General features: G+C 30.9%; 1 protein-coding gene across 2 annotated transcripts; it reads right to left on the bottom strand.

The window, feature by feature from the left end:
• Window positions 1-760: 760 nt before the first annotated feature.
• Window positions 761-5,580, bottom strand: LOC141678931 (uncharacterized). Of its 2 annotated transcripts, none has more exons than XM_074485375.1 (10): window positions 5,426-5,580; window positions 4,805-4,915; window positions 4,401-4,534; window positions 4,103-4,305; window positions 3,632-3,975; window positions 3,500-3,536; window positions 3,327-3,398; window positions 1,879-2,029; window positions 1,516-1,644; window positions 761-1,422 (listed from the first exon to the last, which is right to left on the bottom strand). In XM_074485375.1, the coding sequence occupies exons 2-10, from the start codon at window positions 4,905-4,907 to the stop codon at window positions 994-996; spliced, it is 1,602 nt and encodes a 533-aa protein (XP_074341476.1). In that variant the 5' UTR covers window positions 4,908-4,915; window positions 5,426-5,580; the 3' UTR covers window positions 761-993. The 2 variants fall into 2 exon arrangements, with proteins under 2 accessions (XP_074341476.1, XP_074341477.1); XM_074485376.1 differs by having other exon boundaries at window positions 4,805-4,927; window positions 5,426-5,541.
• Between the last annotated feature and the right edge of the window lie 5,727 nt (window positions 5,581-11,307).

The raw sequence follows: 11,307 nt of genomic DNA, 5'->3' as shown, positions 1-11,307 counted from the left end.
TCCTAGTAGTACTGCATGCTGCAATTTGCTCCTGTCTTCTAAAATACGGGAACTAAAGTTAATATGGAAATCAGAGTTGGTTACTTGGTAAAAATATTTTATAATAATTAATTGGATAATATATGTCATCATTCAAAATAATTGATCGAAATACTAAGCATGTGTGTTTAATAAAATATAAAAAAAAAATTATTTATTAGATTAAATATATTAATTTTAAAAAAAATATAGTGATTAGTTGGATTATAAAATTGAATCAACATAACACTTTAAAATAATAATCAAGTAATTAAACTATAAAATCAGTAATTTTTATAACTGAAACCGTAAATAAAAAATATTGCATGGCTTGAAATTTTGTATTGCTTTCACACATATAATAGTCTATATTTCCAGATGAATGACCATCTCAAACTCTACTTAATGAAGTGGGCATACCACAAGTAAAGCATGTATCATCCATTTATCGACAAGAGATTAGGTTGTTCTCGTAGAGTTGGTTGGATATGCATAGAAAGAATCAGGGGTCAGAGCCATGATCTCATTTAGTGGGGGAATCGAGTATGAATTTATACCAAGTTGATGTTCACTTTTCATAGTAAGTGATGAAATGATAATGATGTATAAACCTTTTTTTCGGGAAATCAGTAGTTCAGGAAGTGTGTGAATGAGTAATTAATTAGTAAAAACAATATTTATACAGTAACCTCACATTTGCTGCACTACACGACATACAATTTACTTCAAATTTACAAAGAAATTCCCAAATTTTTGGTTTTATTAGAACTGTTTCCATTCCAACTAGAGAAAGAATTTGTATGAGTATAAAATATGTACAACTGCAACTCTTCTAAACAAGTTGTTGCATGAACCTCAAAATCCTACATTCAGGTTTATAAATTTACCTATTAAATACCCTCCAAAACTGAATTTTAATCTTTTGCCAATTATTTGAATATGTGGGCTGTCTCAGGAACTGAAATTATTTCACATTTACACTTCTGAACTAGGATCATCAGACTCTTTGTTCACTGCCTCAACTCTTTCAAATTCACTTACATATGCTGCAAAATGGGGCTTCACTGAACTATCTGAATAGTGGTCTTTTCGCCATCGGCCTGCTTGATATGTCCATAACAGAACTAATATTACCATTACAGACGATAGATAAGCCATGGATGCCCATACCATATGTGTATCTCTCTTTAGTGGCTTGCAGTGTTTCTCAAGGATTTCAGCGAAAGCATTTTTCACTGTTTGGCATTCAACTAAACTGTCCATACCAGGATAAGCATTGAGTAGGTTCTGGATGGAAGTTGTGTAAGCCTCAAGCCTCCGAAACTCACTGTTGGGTATGTATATTCCTCCAACACAAGTTTGATTGTTGTCATTGGAATCAGTACATGCAATCAGCTTTACTGCCTTCATGCAAAAAAAAAAAAAAATTCAGCTTATGTACTAATATGATTGATGCAATGCTGTAATAATCATGTTGCCTTAATTAATATTCCATACTGCGGGAATGTCTCCAATGCGAATAGCAGAAGGTGGACAATTCTCTGGCTGGTAATTGTACTCCGGTGGCGCCGAGAAAGGATTGCAAATCTGAACAAATGCTTCTTGAGCCGATAGATTTGCGTTAACCTGCAAAATTTGTATAAAACTATTGTGAAAATCTGCAAGACATTGGACATTGGAAAAGAACTTGGACCAAGTCAATTGTATAAAAATGCTTAATTATTTTTGTTTAACACGGCTTACTTTATTTTCTTAATTATAACAAAATTCTTAATTAAGTGCAATGAGAAAGATGATTCACGAAAGGTTATATTTTCTTGTGCTTACAAGTTACAAGTCTACACAGTTTTCAATTATTACCTGATTCACAAGGTTGTAAACACCAGCACTGACATCTTTTAGGTCTGATTGAGTCGAGACCAACTCATCACATGGAAGAATTGAGCTTAATGTGTTGTTATAGGGATTTCGTTGAAAGCTTTCAAGGGCTGTGCATGTATCTTCTGCAAAACTGAGGAATATACTGGTTAATTATGATTCATGATCCTGCTAACACTGTCTACATATACTAAATTATAATTGTAAATTTCTCAAATGTACAAGGGGTTAAATCTCAATATAGTCACTAAACTGAAGGGCATATATCAAAAAAAGGAGTCTAGTTATCGGCATCTCATTTGCACCACTTTAGTTAAGAATAATGACAGCCCCGTTAGTTAGCGATGTTGACTTGACAGGAATGTGTTGACCTTAACGGAACTGACAACTGGAGAGAGCCTGCAACACGTGGATGGTCCTTCCGAGTCCAGCACTCAAAACATTTTTCATTCAGTAATCAAATAAATTTCTTTATTTTAAAATCAAAAATCATTCTTTCAAATTTCTAAAATTAGTCACAAATTTTGCTAAATGAATCATATAAGCAAATATTCTCTTGTATTATTAAAATGTTCAAATTTTATATTGAATAAACTCTTTGCATTTTAAATATAAATTTGTCTTTTAAAATTTATATAAAAAAATTTATTTTAATTTAAAAACAATCGAATTTGATAACTTTAAAATAAAATTTATTTTTTGGAAAGACATAACAAAATATTTAAAAATAAATAAAGACATATTTTTCAAAATTTATATTTAAATTAAAAAATCTACTAATCCTATCGCGGAGGCCGGTAAGTAAGCTTTTCTTTGCTACTAGTACCTGAGAGGCTTTCAATTCACACCTCCTTAGTGCTTATTTTAAATTATATAAAAATTCAATTTTTTTTAAAAAAAAATACCATTTAGTTTGTTATTTTAAATCATAATTATTTACTTTAAAGTTATAAAAAATTAATAAAAAAGTTGAATAAATTATGAAAATATCTAAAAAAATTCAGTGAACTTTAAGAAAAATGAGAAGGACATATTTTTAATCTAGAAATAAAAATTAAATAGAAAATTGAAACTCACTATAAATCAAAATGGAAAAAAATCTATAAAAAATACACGACAATTATATGAGTTATTGGCTGGCAATTTGATCCATCTGAGATCTTATAAAATATAAAGGTGTTGGAAAATTTTTGGATAATTAAAATTAGCTTATTTAGACTCCACCTGAGATGATAAAACAAGTTCCGTCAAGTCAACAAGCCATTACTAATGGTCAACTTCCTTGACTAACAATGTTCTCATTATTCTCAACTAGAGTGGTGCAAATGAAACCCCGATAATTAGAGTTAGTTTTTTGATATGTGGCCTTCAGTTTAGTGAATATTTTGAGATTTAACCCGTACAAGAAGAATGAGAAAAAATGGACTTACTTTTCTAAGAAGAAGTACAAGCCAAAGAACAGCCAGCAAAAGACAGCAAGTAGCCAGCATATTACAATAAACCTGTATGTTTAGACAAAACACATTAAGAAAATTAGCCATAGCCTCCTTTCTTCAAGCAGAAAGATGATTCATAATAAGAAAATAAATTAAATTTAACTTACAGGTAAAGTGCTCGACGTAGCTTCAGGATTCCAAACACTGGAAAAGAAAAAGAAATTTAACAATTAAGTTGAGTAAGAAGAATGGATATGAAGACATTTAAAGTGAAAGTCAAGCACACCATAAAAACATACCTAACAAAGCAATGGAAGCAGCCAAGGTCAAGGAAATAATGGACATTGTAACTATATACACAATCTTGAGTCCGAGGTCAATAAAGTGCCTGTTCTTCCTCGCTTCCCTTTCAATATCTGAAGCTGTCGAGTCAAGCCTTACTGAAGTATAATTGAGGAAGCTTGCAGCCTCGGCAGTCCCCCCATATGCTGAATCCAAGTTTTGACTCATAATTCTCATTGCATCTGTAGTGTTAAATATGGTTGTTGATGCCTCTTCCGCAGTATCAATAATTATATCCACCACAGTTTTCGCTCTAGAATGAAACTTTGCATCCCCTCCAAGAACTATCCCACATCCAATTCTAAAAAAGTTAATAAAAGAAGCTTATCAAAGATGGAAACTTTGCTTACTCATGTACACAGATATTATATGCGACTCTTTTCACAGGATGCAGAGGTAGTTTTTACCAAGAAAATAGGTAGACTTACATTGCTAAAACTGTGAAAAATACTGCTACAAGGACAGGCCAGATGTAATATTGCCTTGAATACAAAGACCTCTTCCTCAGCTTTCTTTTATCACAACACTTGAAACAGAATTTGGTCACAAGAAAATAAAATGCATATAGTATTCCACAAAGAAGCCATAACACTCCCAAGGCATAACCAGGTACCCCTGTATATACAGTTGACTGCACAAGACAATTACAGAAAATAAAAATCATAATTTCAGATACAGAAATGCCCACTCACATACACAATTAAAGGAAAAAAAATGTAATCTTACACTCCAATAATGCAGGTCTCTAATTTCATATCCTCCCCTGTATTTCTTTAGATGATCTAAAGGATCCACCCTTACTGTATCATCTTTCTGTTTAATGGGCTGGGTGCTATTTTCGATATCTACCAAACTATTTTCTGAAAAAAGAATTACCAGAAACAACTGTAATTCTAAAATGAAGAAATTGTAATATGTCATGTCATGAGCCATGCATAATAAATATAATACTCTGTACCAAAACATGTTAAATTAGCAAAACATTCTTGGTCCTAAATTACATGTCTTATGAGTCCGTATAAAGAAATGAGATTATTCTTCATAAATCTAGGACAATGGCAAAAAAAAAGAAGAAGAAGAAGAAACAAAAAGATTAGCAACTAAAACAAAAAAGAAAAGCACGGGCTAACCTGCTTCACTACCAGAAGAGATTGGTTGGGCAATACTACAAGAGAAGCTCAAGAACAATATCACCACAACTGAGACAGATACAACCATTTTTGTCAAACCCATCTTCAAACCTGCCAATATGCCTGATAAAGTTTAGTACAATACACACACACACTCCTTTATAATCAGATGGAGAGGTTATGATTTCTTCTTATTATTATTATTGTATATAAAGTTATGTATAAGCTTTTTAAATCCATAGGATCTTAAAAAGCAAGTGGTTTCTTAATGTGAAAACATAACTCATGCTTTGTAAGTAAAGAGCAGTTTTTGCCTTTACTTTTTATAAAAACACCAAGTAGAATCCTTTCTCCAAGCTCAAAAGATTTGAAAAGTAACATATGAATGGAAAGAAAAAAAAGACAACTTGGAGAAAAGTTACACTGTTGTGTTTATTCTTTCTTCCCCCATCCCCCCAAACCAAAAATAATCAATTTTCATTATTCTGAACATAAATTCGAGAGTTACAAATTCATGCACCAAATATATAAGAAAAATATGAAATATAATAAAAAAATACACATGTAAAGTGAAGTATATATAAGAAATTGATTAAAATATATGCATGCTGCTGCTGGTACCTTCAAATTTGGTTGAAACACCTTGAAGAAACTGAACCTGAGAGGAAAATGAGGAGGATGGGGTTGTTTTGTACAACTACTAAAATGGAACAAGAAATGAAAAGTAAAGCTCTAAAATTCTACTTTTACATGCTTATATATATATACCATATAAGCAAATAACATGTATCTAGAAAAATAATGGAGAACTTTCAAACACAAAATCTTTGTTGGCTGCTTAGCATGGTACACCAAAAGTCAAGATTTCAACGAATTTTTCAAAGTCCAATATTTATATTTTGTTGTGGTGGACCCATATTATATACAGTTATTAATTGTGGACCCTTCTTCTTCTTTACTAATAAATCAATTATTTGGACCTCGGTTCGCTTACACGTTTGCACAAGTTTACCGCAGTCACTAAGTTCAGCCGTTTTCACATTCCCGTAATACCTATTTTAATAATACTAGTGTTACAATCACCGGTCTTTATTAATATTTTTATATTATTTAAAATTATAACAAATTTTTTTGAATCACTATCTTATTATTATATTTATAAATAATAATATAAATATTTGTTATTAACGGGATTCGAACCTGAATATTTGGGTCATATATAAATAATATAAATATTTGTCGTTGGTGTGGTTCGAACCTGGAGTTTTAGTATTGTATAAATAATAATATAAATATTAGTTGTTGGCGGGGTCGAACCTGAGAGTTTGAGTAGTGTATATTATTTTAGTGAGTAGTGTATATTCTTTTAGTATTTGAATCTAACGGTCCTGATCACTTGAATAAAAAGATCCGACGGTCATAAAATGAGATAACCAAACCAACCAAAAAAAATACTTATCAAATACTCCCTCTGTCCCAAAATAAGTGTAGCTTTGACTTTTGACACGCTTTTTAAGGTACTAAAAAAAGATATTTACATATATTTTTTTTCAAATTTTTTCTGAATTAAAATTTTACATTTATATTTTTATTTAGAAAAAAAAAATTATAAAAAAAAATGTATGCAAATACCTTTTTTTAACACCCCAAAATACGTGTCAAAAGTAAAAGCGACACTTATTTTGGGACGGAGGGAGTATACCTTATTCCAGTTATTATAATATAGTATAGATTCCCATTAATTCTTTTTTAATAATTTATCAATTTTATTAATCCATGTCAGTATGTAATTTTTTCTGTTATGCTAGAAAATATAATTTGTATTCCAAAGATTAATTTTTATAAATTATTTATTTATTGATTATTGATTTAACAAGTTTTTGTGTAGTAGTTTTTATTTACTTTAATGATTGATTATAAGTTTTGGTCTAAATTCAAAAAAGAAATCAAATACTTAAAAGGGAGAGAAAAATTTAAATAAAAATCAAATTAAATAATTAAATAAATTTTATAACTTAAACACGAATTTATAAAGTGTCTGTTTGGAGAATTTTAAATAAATAAATTATAATTTAAAATTAACAAGTAACTAATAAGTGATAAGTTGATAAATATTTATAAGTTATGTAAGGTTTTGGATGATTTTACTTGCCCGAATTGTTTTTATGAAAATGAACTAAAATAAATAATTTCAAAATAAAATTATCTTACTTCTTATATTTTAAATTAGATTAACATTTAAAAATATACTCCCAACCATTTATCTACGTTTTTCTTTTTGGGATGTTTCATCCAATTTTTTACATTTCAAAATTTACCAAAAATAATTAATGGGTCCCACCAATTTACCATTTTTTCCCTTTTCACACTATTTTTACTCCACTATCTCCCTTTTATACATTAAAAATCAATGGGTCCCACCACTTTACTCACTTTTCTTTTTATTTTTCACCAATTTATACATATTTTTTAATTTTCGTGCCTAAATTAAACTTAAAAAATTGACAAGGATAGAGTGAGTATATTTTAAAACTAAAATTGAGAAAAAGAAAGTTATTACTAATATTCAACTCATTAACTTATAAGTCGTTAATTCAATTTATAAATTGAGCTGATAAATACTCGTTAATAAGTTGTTTCGTATTAATAAATCATAGAAATAACTTATGACATATTTTAAAGATGACTTGTAAAATATTATATATGAGAACCTTTTTAAATTTTAATAGCTAAATAGCGTCCCCATCCTTTTTACGAGGTCATGGAACATGGTTTAGTGTCCATTTGGGAAATTTTTAAAATAAATAACTTATAATTTAAAATGAATAAGGGGCTTATAAATGATAAATAAATATTTATAAGTTAAATAAGTGTGTGGTTAAATGTCGGATTTTTTTTTACTTAATTAAGCTAAAATAAATAAATTTTAAATACAATTATCTTAATTCGTTAATTTTTAATTAGAAAGACATGTAATAAATTTTAAAACAAAAGTTAATAAAAAACAAAAAAAACTAAAATAAGTTGAGAAAAAATACTTGGTTGCTAACATTCAACTTATCAGCTTATAAGTTGTAAACTCGACTTATAAATTATGTCGACAAACATTTGCTTAGAAAATGGAACCAACTTCAGATAGCCATGAATATTCATGGCCATGAATTTTTCTTGGGTTTTTTTTAACAATGACTAATAGTTGGAAGTTTGCTCCTTTCTAAGAGGATTCAAACTTTCATATTTGAATCTAAGATATTTTCTTAGTGCAATTCATAAATAAATGGAGTTGTAATGGCTAGCTTGAAATTAGTTTGTGGTTGATTAAATTGTAAAAACTTGAGTACCACATGGTAAAAGAGTGTTGATGGCTTTATATTGTACTAGCCTATAACCCGTGCGATGCACAGGCTGATTATAACATTTATAATATTATTCAAAAAAAATATTTATAATATTACAATTTTATAATTTTATATAAATAAATTATAAAAAATAATAATTAAATATTATTAATATTAATGAATTTAAAATATTTACGTATTATTTTACATATATCATATTATTGATGGATTCAAAATTTAGATTATTAAAATCGTATAAGAAATTGGGAGTCTTGAATATGATTGGTACATGTGGATGGCTTGGTATTATTTATTTATTTTAAAAAAATTCTTCATTTATTAATTATTTTGTTATATTATAATTTGAATTACTAAAATTAATTTTGAAAATATTTGATTTCCTACAAAAGAGGTAAAAAAGAAGTTGAGTGCAATTAGAAATTAAGTTGGATAATAATTCATAGAGTTTGTAGTTCTATTAGATACATGATTTAATTATTTTTAATACAATTATATTTGTTTAAATTTTATTTTGGAAGGTGTTAGCATATGTTGTAGGAAGGTGTTAACCAACCGACCAAACGAAACCATGTTTTGCTTATAATAATATAGTATAGATAACATGCAAGTGTAGTGCACAACTACTAAGGCATGTGGGTATGCATGGCTGTAGTGTGGGGCTCGCGCGCACACACGCGCCTCGCCACGACACGACACAACTCAGGTCGGGTCAGGTCGATGGGCGATTTGGGCGAATGTCTCGGCGTCTCGCGTACGCGAGGCGACCTGAACGAGAGATTTTACTATTATTTTAATTAAATAAATAGTGACTTAATATGATATTTTAATATAAATATTATGTATTAAAATTTGTTAGTGGGCCTAGAATTTATGGGCATGGGCTTGGTAAATTGGGTCTGTCTAACTATTACAATTCTAAATAATATTCATATTGAAATATGTTTTAAGTAAAATATTTATGTTAATTAAAACTGATCAGTTACGTTTTTTTATTAAAAAGAAGAAAAACGTTTTTGATGAAAAGAGGGATATACATCTGTAAAACCCTAGCAGCCTTCTCATCTCCCTTCTCTCTCTCTCTCTGAAAAATATACATACATACATACATAGATTTTACGGGCGATTGAGGTCTGATCGCTGTTGAATATCGTGCTGCTGTGAGATCGGTGTTCTGTTGTTGTTTTATCCTGAAAGGGTTATTGCAGGCTCTGGACACAGTAAGTGAGGGCAATAAACTCTTCAAGAACAACATCTTCCTCTTGAGGGATTGGAGACTCAGCTGTGTTGAAAGCTTCATTACGATAAGTTTTCTTCCTCGTCTTGTTTTATTTAACAGTTTCTGATTATTTTATATTTTCAACCTTCGTGGCTTGTTTTCGTTATTGATGATTTGCCTTATTCTTGCTATTTATTATATAACTGCCCCGTTGTATTAATTTAGTCGTTGTACTATTGTTTTTCCCAACAATCTTGAAGAGTTTATTTGTTATATTGCAATTTAACAAGATGGTTAACGAAAGTGAGACTCATGTTAATATTGAGAAGACTCTTGTTGATGGTGGTTCTGGTGATACTGCGTCCACCATAGATTGGACCACGTAGAGATTTCCTCATCCTATTGATTTATCGGGCATGCCTGATAAATTCAGTAGGGGGCTTCTTTTTCTCGCTGACTGAAAAATATGAAGCTATGGTTAACTGTTAAGGGTCTATGGCCGGTGGTGCAGTATGATCCTCCTGTTGTGGATCAAGAAAAGGCTAAAACTATAACTATTTATGCGCTATGGGCTGAAAAGGATGGGGTGGCTAGGGCAGCCATTCTGGCTGCTTTAGCGAACACTCTGTTTGATGTTTATTCATCGGATGCCTATAGTGCTAAGTAGTTGTGGGAGAAACTGGACTAAACCCATTATATTGATTCTCAAGGTCTTGAGAAGTATTCTGTGGCGAGGTTTCTTGAGTTCAAGTTGGTGGATACCAGGTCCATGACTGAGGAAGTACATGAGTTTGAGATGCTGGTGCATGCTTTGGGTGAGTCTAGAATGGACTTACCTGAGAAGTTTAAGGTGATGGCTGTGATTGAAAAACTCCCTAAGTCTTGGGAGGAGTTTGCTCTCTCCCTGAAAAGACAGAAAGGAGAGATCACATGGATAAACCTTATGCTGGAAATATCTGTGCAGGAACAACACAAGTCCAAACAAGGACATGTGATGCCTGTTGAATATGGGAGAAGTTCGAAGGTGAACGTAGTGACTGTTGGGCAGAAAAGGAAATCTGTCAGTAAGAAGGATAACATTAAACCTAAAACTGACAAAAACAAGGCTAAGAAACCAAAGGCGAACAAACCATGTTGGTCTTGTGGACATGTTGGTTATTGGAGCAAGGACTGTCCAAGTAAGAAAGCTAAGCAAGCTGGAGTGATAGCTCAATCAAATACTGTGCTTGGACTTGGAACCACGAGTGGGCCAGTAGCTAACATGATCATTGGTGAGGTAGTTGCCTCTGGAACCGATGACGGGTATGTTACTTATAACCATGTACTACTTTCCACTTATCTGTCACTTGAGTGGTTGATTGATACCGGAGCTAAAGCACATATTTGTGCTGATATTAGCTTGTTTTTATCTTATCAACAGAGTCATGGAGTAACAGTGATGATGTGGAATGCTAGTGCTGTACAAGTGCTTGGAATATGAAACGTGGACCTGAAATTTGCTTCTGGGCGTATTCTATCTTTGACTAGAGTGCATTATGTTCCCTCAGAAATAAAATAAGTGGAACTTGTTTAGTTAAGAACGGCTTTGAACTTCTTTGAGATGTAATAAAGTCGTTATTACACATACTGGTACATTCTTTGGCAAGGGTTATTTGTCTGATGGTTTATTTTTAATAAATGTGGAGCCTATTTTGGGCTTTTTTTATTAATGATAGTGTTGCACCTTCAGTTAATTGTGTAGAATCATCTGATTTGTGGCACTTACGACTTGGTCATTTAAATTTTGGTGCTCTAAAGAATATGATGAATTTCGAGTTGATTCTAAAGCATGCCATTGATAAGAAAACTAAATGTCAAGTATGTGTGATAACTAAACTAACAAGGAAACCATTTTATAATATTGTTAGGGATTCTGACTTGTTAGATTT

The sequence above is a fragment of the Apium graveolens genome, chromosome 8 (assembly GCF_009905375.1).
Source record: "Apium graveolens cultivar Ventura chromosome 8, ASM990537v1, whole genome shotgun sequence".
NCBI lineage: Eukaryota > Viridiplantae > Streptophyta > Magnoliopsida > Apiales > Apiaceae > Apium > Apium graveolens.
This window is presented reverse-complemented; position numbering and strand designations above follow the sequence as displayed.

Coding starts and splice junctions, on each gene's coding strand:
- LOC141678931 (XM_074485375.1), bottom strand. CDS start 4,907: ATGGGTTTGACAAAAATGGTTGTATCTGTCTCAGTTGTGGTGATATTG. Junction 4,306..4,400: donor GAGACCTGCATTATTGGAGT/GTAAGATTACAT, acceptor TGTCTTGTGCAG/TCAACTGTATATACAGGGGT. Junction 1,645..1,878: donor TTTACAACCTTGTGAATCAG/GTAATAATTGAA, acceptor CAAATTTTGCAG/GTTAACGCAAATCTATCGGC.